The sequence below is a fragment of the Liolophura sinensis genome, chromosome 8 (assembly GCF_032854445.1).
Source record: "Liolophura sinensis isolate JHLJ2023 chromosome 8, CUHK_Ljap_v2, whole genome shotgun sequence".
NCBI classification, from domain to species: domain Eukaryota; kingdom Metazoa; phylum Mollusca; class Polyplacophora; order Chitonida; family Chitonidae; genus Liolophura; species Liolophura sinensis.
The window spans coordinates 22,045,524-22,070,502 of NC_088302.1; the positions used below are offsets into that span (position 1 = coordinate 22,045,524).

General features: G+C 37.2%; 1 protein-coding gene across 1 annotated transcript; it reads right to left on the reverse strand.

Moving 5' to 3' along the window:
- Positions 1-24,735, reverse strand: LOC135472744 (vacuolar protein sorting-associated protein 33B-like). The gene is made up of 18 exons (XM_064752406.1): positions 24,661-24,735; positions 23,233-23,297; positions 22,463-22,580; positions 21,353-21,493; positions 20,802-20,906; positions 18,002-18,095; positions 17,057-17,134; positions 16,689-16,762; positions 15,926-16,012; positions 15,145-15,238; positions 14,349-14,423; positions 13,425-13,489; positions 12,177-12,278; positions 10,099-10,260; positions 9,131-9,229; positions 5,307-5,400; positions 1,308-1,427; positions 1-268 (listed from the first exon to the last, which is right to left on the reverse strand). The coding sequence occupies exons 1-18, from the start codon at positions 24,700-24,702 to the stop codon at positions 195-197; spliced, it is 1,689 nt and encodes a 562-aa protein (XP_064608476.1). The 5' UTR covers positions 24,703-24,735; the 3' UTR covers positions 1-194.
- Between the last annotated feature and the right edge of the window lie 244 nt (positions 24,736-24,979).

Here is a 24,979-nt window from a genome sequence, read left to right on the forward strand (position 1 = left end):
ATATATATTTTGTTCTTACTTACACAGCACTTGTATTTATAAAATAATGAATGAATGGATTCCGGCCTTGAGAAGATCAAACAGATTGAGTCACGGTAGGTCTAAAATAGTTTTAGAGTCGCTGACAAGTTAGATGATCGTGTAAAAATCTCCCACAAATATCACAGACAATGCCCCAACATATATTTGCAGCTTCACAGTTCTAGAAGACTCTCCAGCATGGTTTTGCCATTGATGAGCGATGTAGTGGCCACCAGAAATCTGTAACCTGTCAAAGAAGAATGTGTCATAAACATATGGATATCAGTGACCGGATTCGTGAAACACTCCCGTAGTGCTTACGCGCAGGTAACTTACAGCCTTGGCAACAAGTTCTGTTGGCGTTACGTCGCCATGGCAGCCACCTGCTCGAAAGGCTATTATGTAAGACACCCGGAAGATAGAAACCACGTGATCGCACTAGCGTGGACTGGAACAAAATAATCAGCCTATGTCTAAGCATGGGGGAAAAACATACTCCTTTCAGCGCATGTTTCACTCCCTAGATCATTGCAGCCACTAAAAAATTTTGTACAGAAATCTTAAACAACGCCGAGGTCACTGGGGTCACGGTGATGAGGCATGAAAAGAAGTCACAAAACAATCCGTCTCAACCTTTGTTTCTAATAATATTCTCCTTATCTAAAGTACCTACAACATGATTCCAACCAACATGTGAAACAACTTTATTGCTGAATGCTGATTAAATAGTTCAGCGCGAGGACATTCATGACGTGGCTAAGCCTAATCAAGACTTCCTGCGTCACTCAGGCTCCAAAGGTCAAGCTTGTCTAGTGGTGGCAATTATGCTATAACATTAAGGGGGACATTTTTTTCTTGCCCACGCCGCCTGTTGTTCAGAAAATCATGTGGTCTCTAGCATCCGGGCTGTCTTACAGAATCGCAGCTTCTTGAATCCAGCTACTCGAGATTTGAGTTATTCTCCTTGAAGACTCCAAAGCAGTAAAGATTTTCATATTTCTTGAGCTTTCCTAATGAATAGTCACATCCAAAAAGGAGCAAGTCTATGAAACAACGAGGGGGGAGTAATATAGAACCTCCCTGTAAACATACAGATGGACAGAACCTACCTCCAAGCCAAGCTTTCAGCCTTTACACAACCACACCTAGCCTACAACTGACGTTTACGGAGTAACTGATTTACATTAGGTCATATAGGTCTGAATTACAAATAACAGTTAAAAAAAAAAACAGGAGTAATATAAAGATATGTACATGATCTTGAGTCTATATATATTTTTAAGTACCTTTCTGTCTGCCAAGGAAACGAAGAGCAGCAATCTCGGAAAACGTACAGCCTCCCAGGAAGTACACCAGGACAACCCTGGAGGCTGAAGATTTAGTAGCTGGCATAGGACTTCCCTTACCTGGAGTAAGAACATGTCAGGTTTAAATGACGATGTACATACATACAGCAATCTGATTTAAGCATGCACGCACCATCTGGTACGACTCTTTGTTTGCCACTGAATGCAAGGGAGGACATTAAAATAGGCTCCTATAATCTCCGGGTATGATACAATAAATTTAGAAATATGTCTGCCAGTAAGCGGTGGACTTGGGCTACTACCAGACTCTGCCCGGTTTCATCCCACCATAATGCTGGCCGCTGTCATATAAGAAAAATATACTTGAATATGACATATACACCAATCAAATAAATCAATTTAGGAACAATACATGCAGAACATTTACAATCGGAAATTTTTATACTTTTTATTTCTTTGTTTTTGAATTTTCAATACCCTGTTTTGCAACATTCAGCACAGAAAAAGTTGGCCTTACGTCTTTCATGAATGATACTACGGTTCGCCTACAAATATTCTTTAAGACTGAGTTTGTTTATTGCAAGGTGTCAAAGTTTATTCACAGCTGTTTTATTTATTGATTAAACTGGTGATTACAATATAGATGCAACATCTGCACATAGGAAAGTATATGTAAGCAAATATGTGTACTGATGAAATATGACCGGAAGACCGGACATGCCAACAAACCAGCAAATTACACTTATCAACAATGGAGTACACCCTCCACCCCGGACATTTTCCATTTTCCCCTCCCCTCCGTACATTTTTCCCCCCTCTAGACATTTTCAATTCCTGGACATTCTCCCCTCCGGACAATTTCCCCTCCCTACATGTATATGTGAATACATCTGATAAAATCCTTTGTGGTCCGTCCTCTATTATTCCAAGTCAGAGTGGATCTTAATCATTAAAACATTTAAAAACATTTAACTGGAAAGTTTTGGCAAAAACGTGCAGCAGTTTTTTCCATGTCTGGCATTCAGTTCAATTAAACCATCACTTTCGTTAGACGATCTGTCGATACAATGTAGGTCTTATAAGGGAAAAGGACAGTAGACAAGATAAACGGAAAGCTTACTCATGACAAATACATGTTTTATTATTTGCAACAACAGGCTGAGCACAAGTTTATTGTTTCTCATTTTCTCAGTGAAATACATTATAGTACATAGTTCATGTGTTACGGTCAGATTCATATGATTCAGCTTCCTTTCATATGATGACACCCAGCATTAGTATGGGGAGTTCCACTTCGATTATCAACATAATATCTTTACCATATTTTAGACAACTACCTGAATTTGGTGAATATATAAAAATAAAAAACCGACTGTTTGACCCCCTAACAGGCTACAGAGGCCTTAAAATCTTCACCATATGAAGACAAATACATGAATTTTGTGAATATGCAAAAAAAAAATTGCTTATTTTGACCCCCCGGGCTATTTATTACAAGACACCTCACTTGGAAGATCATATTTATATTTCCCACTGATAATATATATATGTAGATATATTGGGAGGGGAAAATGTCCGGAGGGGAAAATGTCCAGGAGTGGAAACTATCCAGAGGGGGAAATGTCCTACATTCATAAACAATACCTATGTACCTCTTAAACACAGACCTGAACGCTGAAGCCCACACACTAGCAAAATACACCTATAAACAATACACATGTACCCCTTTACTTTACATCGTACACAAGAATATTTCACTTGTATGACGATAGCCAGCAGTATTATTATTATCATTACACTACTGGAAACAATGACCTTTCACCGTTTTGAATCATACCCTGCTTCATAGATATTTCAAGATGAAAGCTGTTGATATGAGTAATAAATTGAATATTATATTGCACAGTGAGGGCTGACTCCCTGTGATGGGTAAAAATGATCATGTATTTGACGCTTCAAATGGTTTGTTCTCCACCTTTCACCTGAGTGATTGTCAAATGTTGTTCAAATATACTTTTTATATACTTAAAAAGCATTGCACAAGCCCCATGGGGTTTTCTGCAACCTTGCCCGGGAAATTGGACTACATGTATTATTAATTAAATAATTAAACTGAAATGCATGTACATATCTCTCATATTAACTTATTATACCTAGGATATATGAGTATATACAGGCCTCATATATACGAACATACAAGCACTAGAAAATACCACACACACGTGTTTACCCCCTTGAACATAGGCAGCAAGACATTACATAGGCAGTGAAATGATACATTCCTATTTTGAAAGCCAGAAAAGCACATCTGTTTTATGGAGGTTTCCAGGGAGAGAAAAACAGATTGGAGCCCTATAATTATTTACCACTGGGAGAGTCAGTCCATTTTCCCAGTCAGCTTACATGCAATGTTGCCAGACGAAGCCATGATGGACGATGTTCATTTCTCAAATGTTATCCTGATATTCTCTCAGTGGCATTACAGCAATGTAAATCAATCATTGATGCATTCTTCACTTATCATCCGGACAATATGATTCTTTGAAGGGTTACAGAAAGGATGGGTACATGCTTGGAATGGAGGCAATTAGGCCACAACCATCGTGTTTTATAACACACATTACAGGACCAAAGAGCAAATCCCGAATGACCCATTTCAAATAAAATGACACGGAATGCAATTAGTGTTATTGCATTTTATACAATAATTCAATTTTCATCAGCTTAATAAAGTACTTGCGATATGAAGGTTGGGCACCGCGGTCTCCAAGGCCAATGCTTTTATGTTATGCATAAAAATTGAAATCCTGCATGTGTGTGTTGCATTTGAATATTTTAAAGTCCTTTCTGGTTCAAAGATAATCAGCTCCTTGCGCTCACTCAGTTCTCCAAGGCATCGCTCTCGCAAAAGCATGTAAAGACTTCATGCCCCTGGTGGTCTGAGCTAACACAGAACTCTTTCAGCTACCAACACATGTAGAGTAAAGCAATGTGTACACCTGGGATTCATTTCACAATATTTTTGACTTTGATCAATATTTGGTTTCTATCAATATTTGGATTTTGATCAATATTTTGATTTAAAGGAGGAGAAAATGTGGAAAACGTGAAACAGAATATTACTAAGTGTTTTGATATGGAAAATGGAAAACATCTCAGAAATGTGTGGGTTTTTTTTAATGGATCAATTACAGAAAACAACAAAGCATTATATAATGAAACAAGCAAAAAATGAGCTTTCTCACAATTTAAATACATCAATCAACATGTATAATGACAGAGGCAAATCAGAGACAGAATGGCCATGTATGGGCTACCTTATGAAGCAAATTTTTAGGGTCATCTCTAAAAGGTTTTCTATTACTGCAGATTTTGTGAAACATGAGGAAAAGCAGACTAAGGCAGTGCACCATGACAAGTTCCATGCAAAGTGGTTATTGAGACTTATTTTTTTATTTGATTGGGGTTTTACGCCATACTCAAATATATTTCACATATGGGACGTTGGCCAGCATTATGGTGGGAGGAAACCGAGTCGTGGGGAAACCTATGACCATTCGCATATTGCTGGCAGACTTTCCCATGAATGACCTGATAGGAAGTCAGCAAGAGATGGACCTGTCCATGTAAGGCCTACTAAACTAGTAAGCTACAGATGTAAAAACAAGTTCCATGTTAAGAGTTTGAAGATAACACGAAACTACGTGTATATTTTAAGATATCCTGACAACATCTAGAGAGGCATAAAATAATTACACCGAAAGTCTACCATACAATGTAAACCATTACATGTAACTGCAATTTTGTCTGAAAAAAAAAAATGAATCATAAAAAAATACCAAATCTCTTTTAGATACATTTTCCCACTGTCTTTCTGATGACGGACACTCTGAATTCATTTTTCTTTGTTTTCTTGTCCATTAAATTCCGATCACCACATGATGCCTGTATAAACTTGACTTCCCTCCCAAAACTCACCTTTCCCTGATGGATTTCTCACGCTGGCAAAAGTCCCTCCAGGTAAACTCCTCGTGGTCTCTTCCAAACCAGCAAAACCTTCACGAGTCAGTACCTACAGAGTTAATACACATACTCATGTTTACTGACTTGAAGAAACTAAGGTGTTTATAATTGAGCTGGTATGATTAAATTTAACAAATGGCTCTAATCTCCAACGTACTCCAAACCAAGTGTGCGATAATTAAATGTCTTCAAACTGAATGAATTCACAACCTGAAATACAATATTTTCCTTGGCAAATAAAACTTATTAATTTACCCATCATTTTCAAAGATACATATATCTAACACGCAGATTTATTTATCTGAAGCTGGGCTTTAAGGAAATACCAGGTGGGCATTTTGGACCATATTGACAACATTAGTTCCCACAAGACACAAGTTGTTTCCCCTTTTCATGTTTCACTTGATCTACAGACATGTATTCTCTTTCTTTTATAATTGTTACCTTTATACATCTGTACTACCTGTTTCTGTTAATTAACTTTACATACAATTTTGCTACTGAGCCAATGATAGCACTCTGTTGGATTGTGACATATATATATATAAACATAAATAAGATGCCTGTGAAATCATCAGACTTGACTCAGTTTATGGAATTTTTCATCAACTGCCATAGTGCTGAATTAAACTGGCGAAAAATCATGTAAAAACTTCTGTCATTTACAGTAAAACACAAAGAACTTCATAAACTCACTGTTCACCCTTCTGTCATATATGTACTACAGTTTTTAGAGCCAGGTAATTGGTGAAAAAAATCCATGAAATAATAGATCATTTACTGTACTTACATGTAGATATTTTTTAAAAAAAGAGGTTTTGTACATATTTCATAGATATTCTCTGTATTTTATCGTTTTACATGTGGCTATCATTTTATTAAAAAAAACATAATTACATTTTCCAAATACACTTTTGAATGGTTACACAGATATACATGTACATGTAAAAGATTAATGGTTCTCAACTTCTGGGTGAAATTAAATTTAATTTCCTTTAACACATGTGTAAAATAATTTACTTGTTGAATTATTTTGCAGCAGATGTATCACATTAGTCCATCTAGATGGGCTCAGTGTGCTATTTTAAAAATCTGACATTCATCTGACAAAATCTGACATTAATCTGACAAAGCCTGACAAATCTGAGTTCATCGCTACCTCTCAAAAAAATCGCCGCATACTTGCACACTCCAACTTGATGGGGACGATTTCAATGAACTCTTCTCTGACAGCACCCAAACTTACATGCACTAAAAATACATGCTCTTTTTATGCCCTTTTGGTTTGAATTACGCAGACTGAAGCTGTTCTTGCAAACGGCAATGGAAATATAATAGTTCTCTCGAGGATTTCCATGTCAAAACTCAGTTGCATTTCAAACACAGAAGTAGGTCCTGTGATACTTCAAAAGGGGTGTCAACGGCGACACACTTGGTACCGCCGAAGCTCCAGCAGTCAGTGTGACCACAAGGCAGCAAGTGAATTAGTTCCATTGGTGTGGATAGTAAATTAAGAGGATAGCATTAGAGATTCCACCGGAAAATTACATATAAATGCACTGTAGAAGTTAGTCGAACTGCCATAAGTTGGGAGATGTTTTTGTGAGGTGGCGATGAATGTCAGAATTTTAAAAATAGCACACTGAGTCCATCTAGATGGACTAGTATCACGTGTTCTGTGTGACATGACTTTGTTAAAAAACTAGTCACTGTGATCTAATAGCCCCATAATTCATTAACATTTATTTATTTATTCAATTAGATTACAGCGGCCAGCATTATGGTGGGAGAAAACCGGGCAGAGCCCAGGGGAAACCCATGACCAGCGGCTAGCATAAGCTGGACTTGAACTCACAGCGACCACATTGGTGAGAGGCTCCTGGGTCATTATGCTGCGCCAACATATCGGAGGCTCTAATTTATTAATAATTTTCATTCCCAAATCAATCAACGTCTGGGAACATTATGAATTCCCTTTGTGCAAGAAAATTTGGAAAACTAGATCACATGAAAGCAATAATATTGATTTATTTCTTTGTTTCGTCATTAACTTCATGAATTTACAAGTAACCTATCCCTACATCATCTACCAGCAGTTATTTCTCAGCACATAACTAGTAAAAGCTCTCTGCCGATTTAATCAATCAATGTAGTGCGATTTTTTGCTTTGAGTTGTTTGGGATATGTTAGGAACAAAACTTGCAAAAACATTTTCAAAGACGAAACAAGTTGAAAGCTGGCAGATGTCGACTGATTAAATCTTGATTGCAAGCTCAAGTCAAGCTCTTGCTTGACACAGAGGCTTTACATCAGGAAGTGTTCGGGAAGGGGCAGCTTTTAATCTGGTCTTCTTTATCCTAAAACCTGATGGCCACTGTGTAAGTGAAACATTCTTGAGTTAGTTGAACTCTGTTCCAATCGAATAAATATCTCAAGTTTCACGTTCCCGGATCATAAAATGATCTTAGACTTAAGCCGAAGTTTTAATCATTAAATTTGGTGTGTTCCTTTCTGCTATTTTAGGAGAAATTTGTTGTACAATATCTTACCCAAATTTTACGCTGTCAAGCTATATTTTGACCTTGTTAAATCAGAAGTAACAATTTCAAAGTGTACACATGTATGCTCAGGGTTTAGTGTCGCATGTAACAATTTTTCATTCATATGACGATGAAGAGTCATTAGGTGTGTTTAAATATATTGTCATCTTGAGCCAGGGCAAATCCATGCCGCTAAAGTGCTGCCCCTACTAAAGTATCATGTCAAAGACACCAGACATGACACCCCAGCCAGTCACATTATACTGACACCGTTCAAACTAGTCCTGTTTCCTTGTTCTAACCTCTCAGTACTAAGTACCATTCGTGGCAGCAGCAAGTAACATTTTTAAAGTTTTTGGTATCGCCAAACCCGGGTTTGATCCAAGGGTCTCCAGACTTGGATGCGGACGCTCTTACCATTAGGTACCCAAAGCAGTCTCAATTTTGAAGTGAGTTTTGACTTAAGTCTAAGATCGCTTTGTGATCCCTGGGACAGAACCTTCGGACCCATCATGGCAAAATGAATAACAGGCAATGCAATTAGGCTTGGTGTTCATGATTACATACACACGACTGACCTATTTCAAACTCTGGACTGACCTATTTCAAACTCTGGACTGACCTATTTCAAACTCTGGACTGACCTATTTCAAACCCTGGACTGACCTGTTTCAAACTTATGACACATGAACATCACAAAAAAGGTATACAGGTATAACTCCTGTAAACTTAGGCATATTTGTAACTAGGCTTTAATAGGCTTCAGTTTCGCTCCAGTGCTAGAGACGAAAAGTAAACAAGTTCTGTAGCTCTATGCATGGTGGTTCTATAGATACAGTGATAACACCAAGAAATTTATGGACAAACAAAAGGACAGACAAACACTTGACCCAATACCAAAATTTTATTTATTTATTTGATTGGTGTTTTACGCCGTACTCAAGAATATTTCACTTCTACGACGGCGGCCAGCATTATGGTGGGAACAAACCGGGCAGAGCCCTGGGGAAACCCCGGCCATCCTCAGGTTTCTGACAGACCTTCCCACTTACAGCCGGAGGGGAAGCCAGCATGAGCTGGACTTGAAGTCACAATGACCGCATTGGTGAGAGACTCCTGGGTCATTACGCATCACTAGCGCGCTAACCAAATGAGCCATGGAGGCCCCCCAATACCAAAACATGACCCATAACATTAACCCATGCAGTATGTGGCCATCCTGTGCCAATGCGTGCTTACCTGTTCTACCAATTTGCAAGACAATGGGGTAAAAGCTCCGCTGAACACATACGACATATCAACTGGGCTCTTCAGATTTATGTCCTCCATCCGTGGTATCTGTAAATATACTGGTAATATAAACTTTGCATTTATAAACATACCAACTTTGTATCTATAAACAAAAAAAGTTGGTACATGTATCTGTCAGTCTAGTTTGAAGCCATAATAATCCATGATATAAACTCAATAATTTGGTATCTACAAATATAATAAACATAGTCTTAAGCCACTGTCATTTATTGTATAATCATAATAATGCTGTATCTACAAACATAATGAATTGGTACATGTATCTATACCTAACAATACCCTACACCATGCTGACAGTTGTGTCATCGGTTGGTTACAGAGCAATCACAGTTGGTTACCGTGCAATCGACACTTCAAATATAGTCCGATTTTGATAGAATTTTGCGTGCAGATTAATTTTGTGGCCCCTCAACTTTATTTTGTAGCCCTTCAAATTAATTTTATGGCCCCTTAACTTTATTTTGTAGCCCTTCAAATTACTTTTGTTGCCCCTCAAATTTATTTTGTAGCCCCTCAGATTCATAGTAACCCTTCAGATTAATGTTTGCCCCCTCAGATTATTTAATAGCCCTTCAGATAAATTTTGTGGCCTGCTGTTTGCATAACACACATGAGATCATACACACTGTATTTATCTGTGGCATAGGGTATAACTTAGTGTCCTCAATACATCACTATTCTCAAGAACAGACAAAAACAATAAATACTTGTGCTTGTTGCCAAAAAATTGGGTGACCATGACAAATTGGTTTGTACATTCAAACACAGTACATTCACTTATTATTAAATATATCTAATATACAATACAATAATATAATATACAATTAATGTATTTACTACCCATACTATAAATTTGTGAGGCTTATTTGCCAACGGCAGCCTCGGCAGCAACTCACCAAGTTTAATTTCTTGCTGACAGCCTGGAAGACACTGCGTTTGCCCATAGAAGAGGCCATCTTCCCTAAGGGCATTCCCCCAGAGGGTCCCACTTCCTGCTCACAGAGCAAACCCAGCTTCTTCAAGTTGAAAAAATTTAACAGGTGCTCAAAACCATGGCTCTGAAAACAAGAGAGAAATTTAAATATTTGTGTAATCAAATTATGTGCTATAAAATTCATTTGGTTACATTTATATTTATTTATTAATTTATTTGATTGAAGTTTTACGCCATGATGAAGAATATTTCACTTATATGATGACGGCCATCATTATGGCCGGAGGAAACCGAGCAGAGCCAGGGAAAACCCACGACCATCTGCAGGTTGCTGATAGATCTTTCCATGTACGACTGGTGAGGAAGTCAGCATGAGCTGGACTTGAACTCACAGCTATCTCATTGGTGAGAGGCTCTTGGGTCCTTGGCATGCTAACCCCCTTGGACATGGACGCCCCCGATTACATTTATAAAGAACATACATGTAAATATAAAAATAAGTATAACTAAGCCATTTGTGTAATCATTATAACAAGGCGTGTCAGAGTCTCTTTCAAGTTAGAAGGCAGAGTTGAAGACTAGAAAGCTGTTTTTTTCCCTCTCCACCTATCTCCCTCTGCCCAGACATCCAATCACCACCCCCACCCCTAACCAGCGACCCCACCCACCCCCACCCATCAAAAATAAAATGCCATTTCAAAGCACAAGCTGGCCTGGCCTATTCAATTTTTGCTTGGCTGGCTGGAAATCCATTTACTTATGTGACTGGAGTTTAAACTGTACACAACAATATTTCACTGATACAAGGAAAGCCAGCATTATGGTGTAGCTGGAAAATTAAGACCTGGGCCTGTACTTATAAGGCAACTTATTACTTAAGTCATAAATTGCAAGATCTTAAAAAGCCAAATTGAGAGCAGGAAGCCACCCAAATTGTGGTTAGTACATTGTTCTGCATTAAAGAACAAGTGCACAAATTTTAAATTTTCTAGAGCAAAGCATTTTATTTGTAGCTGTGTTGGAATTTTTGACTTGAGTCTTAAATACTGGCCCAGATTAATTTTGTTTGTAACATTTCTTACTCTTTTTCTATCAGTCAAAACAGACTAAATGAAAAATACAAGACAATCAGGCTCTTACAGCATGTTCCAATAACAGACTAAGGTACGCCACTCTCCTCCTCCCCCAATGTGGGGGTGTTTGGTTGATGGAACAGCCAATGTCAATGGTTAATCAAATGTGGTTTAGTGATATGTACAAATACATGTATATTAACAGCATTCATAATGTTACCATAGGCCAACAGATACAGCCCAAGCTACATGTATACCTGCTTTCAACAGTTACACATATGCCTACTTAATACAATACAAGATCTTTCGCACAGAACTACAAACAGCAGTGCCAGTTATGTACAGGCTTGTTTATCTGCATTTATTTAAACTGCATATTCACAATCAGACATTCTGGTAGTTACCTACAAATGACCAGATGAAATGTTGAGACAGCTGCTGTGGGCTATCCCCAAGACAATACCCCACACCATGCTGACAGTTGTGTGATCTTACATGAAGGAACTGAGCTCTCAGTACAAATGACCAGAGGTATTGATGAGATAGCTGCTGTGGGCTATCCCTAAAAGAATACTGCATACGGTGCTGACAGTTGTGTGATCTTAAATGAAGGAACTGGGCTCTCAGTACAAATAACCAGATGTATTGCTGAGACAGCTGCTGTGGGCTATCCCCAAAACAACACCCAACATCATGCTGACAGTTGTGTGTCTTACATGAAGGAACGGTCTGCCAGCAACCTGCGGATGGCCCTGGGTTTTACCCGCTTTCTTCCAACTATAATGCTGGTTGCCGCCGTCGTGTAAAATATTCTTGAGTACGGCATAAAACACCAATCAAATAAATAAATAAATACATGTAGGAGCTGGGCTCTCAGTACAAATGACCAGATGTATTGCTGAGACAGCTGCAGTGGGCTAACCCCAAAACAACACCCCACACCATGCTGACAGTTGTGTGACCTTACATGAAGGAACTGGGCTCTCAGTGACTTGTAGTCTTTGGGCAGAAGTCCACCCTGGGTTTGAGACAGCAAACAGAGCAGTCGCAGTATGGAAAGAGCATTCATCTGAAATGACAGAAAACATGTGCTGTAATTCTTCAACATTTTTCACATGTTTGCAGGGTGTTTATTCAATCATAATCTGGAGGCATTATTCCATGTTGATTATTCCATGTTGATAAAATCATACTTTTTGCGAAGCCCTGGAACTGGCCAATCCAACCAACGTAGATTTGTCTCCAAAATCGAATCAAAAATGTGCATAAATTGCACTGAAACTTCCTACTTCACATGCGGAAAGGTTGAGGAATTAAGGTACAGCAAACAGAGTTGTCAAGATAAGTACCCAAAGCAATCATCCAAAATGGAGGTGTACATGTACAGTAAACATGAGCCAGTGCATTCATCCGAATTGGAATTTGGAATTAATAATAACGGCACAAAAAATATTATTATTAACTTACTGCACAGAAACCAACAACCAATCAGAATCAAGGAAATTCTTAAATATGCAAACTTTTGCATACACTGATCTGGCTCATTTCTGAACTTAAGCCGAGGTTACAATATTAACCTGCACATAAAATCTTATTAACATTGGACAATAATTGGGGCAGTTAGAAAACTAATGACCCAGGATTATGGGATTCAATAAATATACAAATCTTATGTTTATGATTGCAATGGTTTTTGAACTTGATGTGAATTACGTTCCACAAATAAATGAACTTAGCTAAACACTAAAGTTTATCAAAATCGGACGATATCTGGTGCATTTATTGCACAAAAATGAAAGACACATGGACGGATGGATGGACAGAACCAAGTTGTTGTCCCCTGCTTTCGATGAAATGTGAGATAAAAAGAGATGTTAACCTCACTGTTGAGACAGTTACATCCATAAAACATATTTCCTCATTCAATTTTAATCCTTCAATAGGTTAAGGCAATAACCTCATTGTTGAGACAGGTACATTCATAAAACATATTTCCTCATTCAATCTTAATCCTTCAATAGGTTAAGGCAATATCACTCAGTGAGGGATGTTTCTGACACATGAGGAATACTGTATGCATGGTATATGTCTATATGAACATGTCTGATTTCATAAGTGTGCTCTTTTCCGAACAAAACAAAACAAAACAAACAGACCATTTAAAACATTGGTAGGATAACTACATCTGATCTACCAACTCGATGGTGTGACATACCTGTCTATTTATGCATTCCTCAATGTAGTTGATATTTTCCCTTATATCAGATCCCTCCAGCAAGCCTGTAAGTAAACCTTCTTTATATACCTTTTTCCATTAAAGAAAAAACAAAACATGCTGGAGTCTACATGTGGCCTACATAAGTTTGACATTACATCAGCAGATTTGCCTGATAGGCCTACCTATCGATGAATGGTTGTGTTTTTCTATGGCATGCACATGTAAGCAGGCTCTGCCATGTTTCCTGTACCCATGATCACGATAAAGCTGACTATAGTCCCTTACATGAAATATGTACAATTTAATTTATTTATTTAATGCCAAGTGGAGTGCCAAGTTTTAGGATCACCCAAACTGACCTGTTTTAAATACCTGTCCACCAATCAACAGCAGACAACACAGCTTAGGCCCAAAATACATTATGTGAGAAATGTCCCCACTGTAGTTTTACACAATACTCAAATATGTGTCACTTTACCATTGCAGTCAGTTTTAAGGGTGGAGAAAACAGAATTGCCAGATATTTCAGTTATTTAATGCAATTACCCAAGTTCACCACTTCACATGAAAAATTATGTTAATGCTATTTGTTGTTTAAAAATAGACTTAGCCGTGCCTTGACAGTTTAATAAATGAACAGTGAGCCAGAGTGAACAATAATGTATAAGAATTAAATCAATTTAAAAGTTTATAGTGAAATGAATTTAACAAGAAAAACATAGAGAAGATCATATTCTAAAGGGCTCTGATCCACCTACATGTATATGCACAGGTACTGCAGCAAGAAATCTTTCTACACACATTGTAATTCACATCAATTTTCAATGTAAGAAGCAAACTAAACAATAACAACAAACTCTTTTGCATTTGTACCATCTGCTGTCACAGGGATCTGAGAGATATATTAACAATATGTCTTACAATGTTCTGTCCTCAGATAGTCCTCAAAATCTCCTTTGGTCTTCTTGTTCATGATTATTTCACAAGCTCCTATGTCTGTAAGACAACAAAAATGTAAATTATTTTGTGTACATGAGTAAAGCAATATGCATTCCATAAGAGGTCTTTGTGTCTTTGTCTGTACAAGTTAAAAGCATTTGCTGGTACTGTCAGACACATTTATAAATGTCTGTTTATTTGTGTTAAACATTTGCACCTGCTAAATGTATTTATAAATGAGAAACAATATGCTATGCTTAATAATGTTTCTGCAATCTAATAATAAAAAACTTGATGCATCAGTCAAGACTATTTGATTTACTGGGTTGTATTAGTGGTCACGGTACTTGTGAGGGGAAGAAGCCAAGCAGCACTGGGTGAAACTACCATACTTTGTCAGGTAACTGACAATATCTCTCACAGCTAGAGCTGGATTTGAACCCATGACTTTAGAAATCAAGCACTTGGGGACATTGAAGGAAATACATTGACAAATATTTCTCAAATTCATTAGTAAACACCACTGAAAGTCATATGGCATACAGGTAAGTAGTATGGAAAAACAGATAATACTATCAGAAGATTACTTTGTGAAAATATAAAACATGTTTTATTGTATATGCTAGTACGTATGATTTTTTTGACAAGCTGGGACTTAAAACTACAGCCAAACAATGTCAAGTTCTGACACAAATGTTACGTACCTGACAAGCCATCACTTTTAAGAAATCTTTAGAAAAAGATCCTAAATATTTAATATAAATTAAAAGCTACTTACGATAAACCAAATGTTTATGTTTCTGTTTAAGCCCCTTCAACTCATTTGCTACATAGGTTTTCATGTCTCCCACAGACTTTAGATCATGACGTTTCTGAATGGAGAATAAAAAAAACAAAACATTTACTGATCGATGTTTCTAAATGGACAAAATACCACCATTTACTGTTTCACTACGTGTAGTATGAAGAGAGCAATTAATAGTCCTACCACCACTGAGGTACCCAAATTGTATACAGAGAAGGCGTGCGGGACATATAAGCACACCTGCAACAGTTGATCGATTGATTTTCATTGACATGAGTACTGGTATTTTATTTATGTGCGCGAAGATGAAGAAACTGCCAGTCTTCGGCAAGTAAATGACTAACTATACAACTGCAGAGGTACATGTTCTTGTACACTAATCCTGAGAACAGCGGACACCAAAGGTATCTGAAATTTTCTCATTCAACACTGGCTGTCAGCTAGATCATAAACAATGTTATGATTTTAATCTATAAGTTTTAATTAAAAAAAACCAGTCTGGCAAGGATTTAATACAAAAATCTAATTGAACTCTCCTAAATTTTCTTAAACCTGCCTAAAGTTCTTACAGAATGGACTATTTAGTATTTCAGGCAGTTGTGTCTAAATACACATTAATAAGTGAGAATTAGAGAAGGTATACATGTATCTCCTTGTGTTATGGAAAGTTGCAATAAAAGCATGAAAAGATTTCATGATCCAATTTAGACAGAAGACTCCCACTATGGGAGTATCGGGGCAAACAAAAACTTACGTCATATCCAGTTTGGACTTCTTTAGCTTTCGAACTCAGGAAACCAAAGACATTTGAGAAATGCCTATCTCTGACTTCATTGTAAAGCTGTAACACAGATAAAAAAATCCGTAACACAGTAGCACAGTAGAATGACCTTTGAGCCTCTCAGCCATGTGATTGCTGCGAGTTGAAGCTCATGCTGGTTTCCTACCCTGGTCAAATGTGCCAAGGTCTCCAAACAACCATCTGATGGTCGTGGATATTGGTTTACCCTCCCACCATGATGCTGGGCACCACTGTATAAGTGAAATAATATTGTTGAGTACGGCACAAAAGTCTAATCATTAAAAACAAAAATAAACAAACAAATCCATGAAATGGTTATTAAACTTCAACCATTATTATTTACTTATTTATTTGGTGTTTTACACCGTACTCAAGAATATTTCACTTATACGACGGCGGCCAGCATTATGGTGGGTGGAAACTGGGCAGAGCCCAGGGGAAACCCACGACCATCCGCAGGTTGCTGACCGACCTTCCCACTTACGGCCGAAGAGGAAGCCAGCAAGAGGTGGACTTGAACTCACAGCGACTGCATTGGTGAGAGACTCCTGGGTCATTATGCTGCGCTAGCGTGCTAACCAACTGAGCCACTGAGGCCCTTAAACTTCAACAAGCTATAAATCAAAAACCTGTTTAAGGTAAATCAAATATATTCTACTACTGGTCCCCCTTCTAACAAGACAAATACTAGCTTTACTGAGTCTATAATATATACCTCATCATGGCTTGTCAACAGAAGTTTCACAGGCTGGTCTTTTCCTGTCACAGCTCGGTCAAACTCAATAAATCCTGCAGTAAACAAATAACTTATTTATTTATTTGATTGGTGTTACAAATACAATTATGATGCAATCCTCACAGATCTACCTTTCTGGCCGTACATAGGAAGGTCTTCTAGCAACCTGCCCGGTTTCCTCCCACCATAATGCTGGCCGCCGTCGTATAAGTGAAATATTCTTGAGTACGGCATAAAACACCAACCAAATAAATAAATCAAATCACACATCTAAAGTTGTAGTCACATTGTGGTACACTGTTTGACATTTTTTCACATGACAAAATCTGAAAGCTCTGTAAACATACCACTGTGTATGCCAAATGTTTCATCTAGAAGTCCCTCATAAGTCAGTTGAGAGCACAGAGGCGTCACAAAATCCACATCTGTCAAGAACAATATATTTAATAAGTAAAGATGTAGGAAGGCTTCATCGACATGACTGATACACTGTAAAAAGGACACAGAAACAGTGCCGATTGTCTCACGTGAAAGATAAGGTTATACCCAGACTATAACACTATAGTCTAAGCATTTATTCAAACGTGATTCAAAAAGCTGCAGAGTTTAACCCTGGAATTCCTATTTCCACAGTCAGCCAATCAGTGTCAATTCTTTATCCCTGGCATATAACCAAATTATTTTTGTAAATGCTGGCAAGCAACAGTAAATTCTACTGGTCTCAATGAAAGCTAATCAATGTCAAATTTTTACGCTTAACCCGACACAGAGGTATACTATGTTAAGCACATGTACTAAGATTGTCAATTCAAACTTTTTTATGTTGACACCAAATGTGCACATACGACAGTCATTCAAAAGAAAAATTTTAATCCTAAACAGACTCCTGAGGCACATGTACCAAGATAAACGATTTCCTGCTTTAATGCCTGAAATTAGTCCTGAGGCACGATCTGTACCAAGATTGTTGATTTCAAACTTTTACGCCAGAACTGACTCCTGAGGCACATGAACCAAGATTGCTGATTTCAAACTTTTAGGCCTGAACTGACTCCTGAGGCACATGTACCAGGATTGGTAAATTCAAAGTTGTAAGTGTTAAAGCCTGACTTTACTCAGAAATACAGAAATTTTACACTTCAAAGTTTTTGGCAAGCCAGAACATAACCGAGGTTTCATGTTTTATGGAATGGATAATATTATAACTACAATGCTGTAGTGGTGGTGAGCTCTGAACCCCAAAACCTGCTCTAATGACTATCAACAAGGCAGACAAATGCTGTGGCCTTTACCTCTGTCAATCAGCACCATGGAATCAATCTCATTGCGGGGGAGGGATGGCTCCGTCATACTAGACAGCATTGTCTTTACCAGTTCATTTACCATCTGAAATACATGTATAAATACACATTCGGACAATACAAAAGTTTAAGTAAACTTTAAAAAATTAACAACTCATCATTTTACTCGACATCATTACTCTAATTACATCTGCACAATTGTACATATATACATGTAGGTACATGTGGTCAACTTTTGTAAGTAAAATATTCCGGAGTACGATGTAAAACACCAATCAAAATGCATGTAGCAGTGAGCACAAATACATGCATGTACTGTGCTTTCCTAAAATTTGGCATTTTTTCAAGTGACACATATTGCTAGATTCTGATTGAACAAAGAGTTTTTTGTTTGATTAATTGATTATAAGAAAAAAATGTAAGTGTTGGCATCATTTTAAAGTGAAAGGCAGAACCTGACTAATGTTTATATCCACTGAAAAACTACCATTCAGAGTATCTTAAACAGGCATTACAAATTTTTTTAGATTTTTTTTTCAACCTAGTAAAAGTTTGGTGAAACTTCGTCTTGACACAGCTTCAGGGCGTTTCCATTATCAACAGCAAAGCGACATCACATGTACTCTAGCTCTCTATCGTCAACGTTATCTCTGCATTATAGTCAAAGCAGTAGCCTATGGCAGAAAAAAGTTGTGGACTTTGGCAATGAAGATCCAAGAGCTTTCTCAGAAACCGGACACACGGGAAGGAACTGATACAGTAAGCCCGTTATATCATGTTCAGCTAAAGTAGCCTGTAGACGCACTGCCGGGATATTCCTGGTTCAGGTCGTAGCCTCCGGAGGGGTCATGCTGGTGATTTTGATCCCTATTAGATGTTTACAAAATTACAATAGGATTGTTGTACAACTAGATTCACGCTCAACTCTGAAACAAATGGAAATAAATCTAAGCACCACTGAGGCTGATCTAGGCACTGGACTGTCACTGGATTTTATGCTTCAGTTTTATGGTGGTGGCTTCTAAGATGAGAGCAGTGCTGACCTTGTTATCACAGCGTAAGAGAAAGCACCTCAGTTTGAACACAGCGTTTCCATAATTTGGCTTTAGTTAATAAAAGAAACCAGGAAAAAAATTATCCCTTGTATGCAAGAAAGACAAAGGAGCAAAATTTAAATTCTTCAATTCTAAAATATTTAGAGAAAAAAAAATATATCATAAGAATTAATTAATTTTAAGGAAAGTCCGGTGAGATGCCATTCTCATTCCCATAAACCTTTGGCATCCTTAATGAATTTTGCACTGACTGATATTTGTTATTTAGAAACTGCTGACTAAATGCTACAATGAAAAACAAAAAATGTATTTGTATAATTTGAACAGCGTGTCTAAAGTAGGCCTAGGGTCTACTAGGGAGATGAATGCGGCTTTCAGGTCAAGACGGTGTGATATTGTAGTACATAACTTGTGATACCGTTAATGAATATTACACACTATTGTAAATCAACTAAGTTTAAGTCAGTGGTGGTCTGTAAATGATACACACCTATCCCACAAAACTGTGTGAAATGGCCATTAGGCTACACTTAACTAAATCATTGTAAACGATTTCAAAATGATGTCTTATGCAGTAGTTCTGTGTTATCATATGTCACTTCATGGAGTGAATGGGTAAAGGCTATGTCACAGCTTAGGCTGCGCAATCTGATAGCGAAGTGTTTGATTGGATAAAATTTCTATAGATGGCTGCCTAACTCACAACAGCCATTTGTGCAGAACTGTCATTTTGTTCTACATGTTTTCAGGTGAAATCTCATTAAAATAACAAAGTATGATACATTTCAGAAAGCTTGAGAATCCTGCTTTTGACTGAAATATGATTTAGCTAGGTGCTGTCTTGTCCTTTAAGGTGTTTACATGTATGTCCTTCTGAATAGTCAACAGCCATTTGTGCAGAACTGTCATTTTGTTCTACATGTTATTTGGTGAAATCTCATTAAAATAACAAAGTATGATACATTTCAGAAAGCTCGAGAATCCTGCTTTTGACTGAAATATGATATAGCTAGGTGCTGTCTTGTCCTTTAAGGTGTTTACATGTTTGTCCTTCTGAACAGTCAACAGCCATTTGTGCAGAACTGTCATTTTGTTCTACATGTTATTCAGTGAAATCTCATTAAAATAACAAAGTATGATACATTTCAGAAAGCTTGAGAATCCTGCTTTTGACTGAAATATGATATAGCTAGGTGCTGTCTTGTCCTTTAAGGTGTTTACATGTATGTCCTTTAAGGTGTTTACATGTATGTCCTTTAAGGTGTTTACATGTATGTCCTTCTGAACAGTCAACAGCCATTTGGGCAGAACTGTCATTTTGTTCTACATGTTATTTGGTGAAATCTCATTAAAATAACAAAGTATGATACATTTCAGAAAGCTTGAGAATCCTGCTTTTGACTGAAATATGATTTAGCTAGGTGCTGTCTTGTCCTTTAAGGTGTTCACATGTATGTCCTTTAAGGTGTTTACATGTATGTCCTTTAAGGTGTTTACATGTATGTCCTTTAAGGTGTTTACATGTATGTCCTTTAAGGTGTTTACATATATGTCCTTCTGAATAGTCTTCTGAACTATTACTTACCACCTATTGGTGAAATACAGTCATTGAATATTTGAGAAGATATAAAATCATATCCAGGTTCATCTTTATCAACCAAAAAATATGGAAACAATATACATTATTTCATGCGAATTAGAATTCTGAAATCTTCTTCATAATTTTAAGAACTTACCCTTGAACCTTTACCAATGGCATATACATTAGGTATGACACCGTACAGTGACTGTAGGTTGACTAGGGACTGGGCTACAGAATGTAAACTACCCTGGTCTCCATCCTGGAAAGAGTTGTTAATTAATCAGTTAGCTTTGAATTGTATGATATCCATGCCAGATTCTCTTTGGCTCTTTGTTACATCTGAAATATCACATCTATATACATGTATATACAGTGTACTTATATCTTCGGCAACCAGGTACATTTTCCATGAATCTTGTTTTTCACAAATACATGCTGTCTGTGTTTTTTTTAAACAAATTTTACCAATTAATGTCATTTATGCATAAAAATCTTGATGTTAAGGTTTTTTAAAACTGGCCATCGATAATTGACTTTTCAAAGCTACCACCTTTTATTTCAAGTCTGAATGAAAATCATCATGATAGGAATACATCAATATTAAAGCTTGAACAAAGTTGTTCAGAGGTCAGTTTAACAAAAAATTCATTCAACAAAATCTTTGACAGTTCTGCAGTTCGCATCTGATCAATGGTATGTACTGACCATATAAAATGTGCGAAGAAACTCTGGCAACTCCATTGAGAGGAGGTCAACATCTAAAGGGATCAGATCTAAAGGGAAGCAATCCAGACTGACATATCCCAGGACCCCTTCTGTTTCCAGGATCATTTCACACACATGCATCTTGAACGATAAAGAAAATAAAAAAAGCAATGGTAGTACACGGACTAAGCAATGGTTTATACGTATCAAACACAAGACATTACAAGTAAATAAAGAGCCTTGCACAAAGAATTACAACGTGCTGTGAATCTTATTGCAGGCATCTTTAAGGTATTTGTATTTCTTAATTTCCAGAATAAGTAAAGTACACGACTTGCATATATAATTATCAGAGAAAAAACTGAGCAGGATTTCAACGAAAAACCTATTTTTAATGACATTATTGCAAATTGCTCATGCTGACATACTGGTGGCAGAAAAAAGGTCTTCAACACATAAACCGTAATTCTTTAAGCTTTTTGCATGTTTGCAAGGTATTTATTCAAGGATATTCTTAAGGCATTATTCTGTGCAGACTGTTAAAAAATGTACTTTTAGTGAATACCTGAAATTGGCCAAATCAGCCAATATAGTCTCCAAAATCAAATTTAAAATGTGCATAAATTGCACTGAAAATTGCTCTTTCATGTGTGAAAAGGTTGAGGAATTTGGGTATAGTCACATGTACATGTATGCCTATGAAACTTGCTCCACAAGCACCAACAACTGTTTCTTCTTGGGAACAAGGCCCCGTGAACAAAGGAAGAGGGGAAATCTAAACTGGGATTGAACACACACCTTATGTACCACCAGTTTGTTGAGGTCACAAGCCTTTCTGAGCTTTGTTTGGAAGGTTAGATGATACCCTACTCTGGAAATGTAAATTTCGGCTCCAAAAGTAATATTTATTTGACATTTATTTGCCTTTAAAAATGTGATTTTTGGTCAGCTTTAGGTCATGTACCACTGATCCCCCTTCAGTAGAAAGTAAACAAAGAAAGTCCTGTTGTCTGCAGCAATGACAAAGTACATATACTTTGTATGGTACATACAATTATCCTTTTGACTGGATGTCAGGATGTACATGTGTGTTGCATGTAGCTGTCATACCTTTTTGGGGACGAACAAGATCTTGTAAGATCTTCTTTCATGTTTTTCTCTTTCACACAGAACGTGATTTGCAATGTACTTCATAGTCGTCATTTGTGGACGCACTAAATATAGACGCCTGAAAACATCAAAATTCATCTTAGCATACATGCTAATATCCATTCACATGAGTGCACATGTTCTCATATCATAGCAAACTACAAATGCATGAAACAGGATCTGGCTACTTTTTAACAAGCAGAACATTCAATATATATGTAGCCTATACTATTTTTCCTTTTGAAAAACGCTTTAACTATCACAGTGAGGAAAACCTCTTTAGCAAAACTGAAAAAACAAAAAGGCACAAAGAATCAAAAGTTTGTCCTCTCTTCAGGAAAATTCTTCAACAGATTATTCTTTCTATGAAACTAACTGATATTTCTCACGTGTGTGAAAATGAATGAAAGATTGTTTTTAACATGACTATAAATTTATTTAGTACTGCAAAATGAGAAATGCTACCAAACAAAGACTTTAGCACCTGGGTTGATGCCACTGTAAGCAATTCTGCAAGTAAGTCAGACTTAAACATATGGTCAAAATACATCAAAGCTTACTATTCCCAAAGCTCACAGCAAGTGTAATACATTTCTCTAATTTTCATTATATGTTTCATCCAAAAATAAACCTAGAAATCAGATTTAACTTCCAACAAAAATTGAAAATGACTAAGACCAGAGGAGTACTGGAGGTGCCTGGTGACTTCAGCAATAACTTTGTAAACTCACTGTTCACATCCTGACAATGCTCTCTGAGACGGATCAAGCTTGAAGATTTTCTCCACACCATGTTCCTACAAACAGATCAGGCAACAGATACAACAATTACAACTATACAGCACATGCAGACATGCTTGATTTACATGTGCAAGAATGCAGCACTAATGTCCATTTTTGTATATCATGGTGTTCGTTGCAATATTGTGAGCTTTAGCTAAAAAACTATGAATGTCCTAGAAATCTTGGCTGTGTAACTAATTTTTTTGACCAAATATTTAATCAATGCATGACAGTTAAAGTCTATTCAAAGGACTGGCAGAAAATAAAAGGTTAAGATCTCTGTATGTTTTTGTCCCATATTTAAAGTGCTTGATAATTTGTAATAGTAAGCGAGCAGCTGGAAAACCACTGACTTTTGGCAAGGAAATTCAAGAATTCTGAACCTAAATATATGTCTGCCATGGCAGAGTGTACACCAAAATATACAGGATAGTCTTATTTCAAACTCTGTTCTTAAAACATGGTACAGTATTGACATGTGAAACCCATACATCCCCAAAGGGGGCATAACTCTGTAAAGATAAGACCAATGTGACAAGGTCCCATTGATTTGATGCAAATATTTGGGTTGTATTAAGTTTTATGTTAACGTTCAAACTATATTCTTCTTTGTATAATTAGGCAGAAATTTTCCATCATGTGCTCAGGTATACAATGATATAGTTTATAAAATAACACTACTGGTTGATGTCTCAATTTATAATAGTGTAAAACTACCATCACTACATTCTAGACTTAATAATCAGTGATATATATGTGTGGGGGTGGGGATACGAATGTGTATATTGTCCCCTGGTAAATGTTAGCAAGTATATCGCACTTGATTTAAATTCTGCTGAATTTTGATCAGTTGATCAATTCCAAATTATATACTCTGGCTATGAGGGCTATACAAATGGATAAAAATAAAAAAAGAAAGAAGGTCCCAACAGGCTTCTGATCTGTTGGTCAAAATATGAACAAATTTTGTAACTTTGTGCCAGGTGGTTGAAACCAGTGGTCTCTGTCATCAGAATTTCTGTCTCATAAACAGACATTTTAGCGATGGGAAGAGGGGACATCTGGCCGAGATGAGCATTTCGGTCAACTACGAGTACAGACAGACACTCTTTATCTGCCCCAACATGGATGTGTGAAGGACAGCATATAGATATGGTTATATGACAGGTAGCATTGTGGGCATCACGGCCGTTATCCTTTAAGATGAAGAGATCGCTTGTCAGAGCTAGGTTCCTGGATGACTATGTTCGACAGTTTATATCTGGACTGGCGCCTGCATAGCCTTGGCTGGCTGCCATCCACCCTTGTAGGATACTTCATGAAGTTTAACTTTAGGAAAACAGCTTCCAACTTTTAAATGACTTTTAATGAATTTACCTTCAGCAAAGATGCTCCTGCTACCCTGTCCAAAGGCCTCATGAGTTCTGGCTCTATTACCAAGTCTTTCTTCCCTGGTACCTGAAATGTGCAAAAAGCCACTCTAACATAAATAATAATAAATGACCCACATGTTGAGTTTTATTACTTGGTCTTCCAGCAACCTGGGGAAGGTCGTGGGTTTCCCCCGGGCTGTGCCCGGTTTCCACCCACCATAATGCTGGCCGCCGTCGTATAAGTGAAATATTCTTGAGTACGGAGTAAAACACCAATCAAATAAATAAATAAACAAATCAAATGTTACTTGATTCAAACAGTC

Coding starts and splice junctions, on each gene's coding strand:
- LOC135472744 (XM_064752406.1), bottom strand. CDS start 24,702: ATGAGGCCTTTGGACAGGGTAGCAGGAGCATCTTTGCTGAAG. Junction 20,907..21,352: donor TTCTTCGCACATTTTATATG/GTCAGTACATAC, acceptor AACTCTTTCCAG/GATGGAGACCAGGGTAGTTT. Junction 18,096..20,801: donor CCATTGGTAAAGGTTCAAGG/GTAAGTTCTTAA, acceptor CATGTATTTCAG/ATGGTAAATGAACTGGTAAA.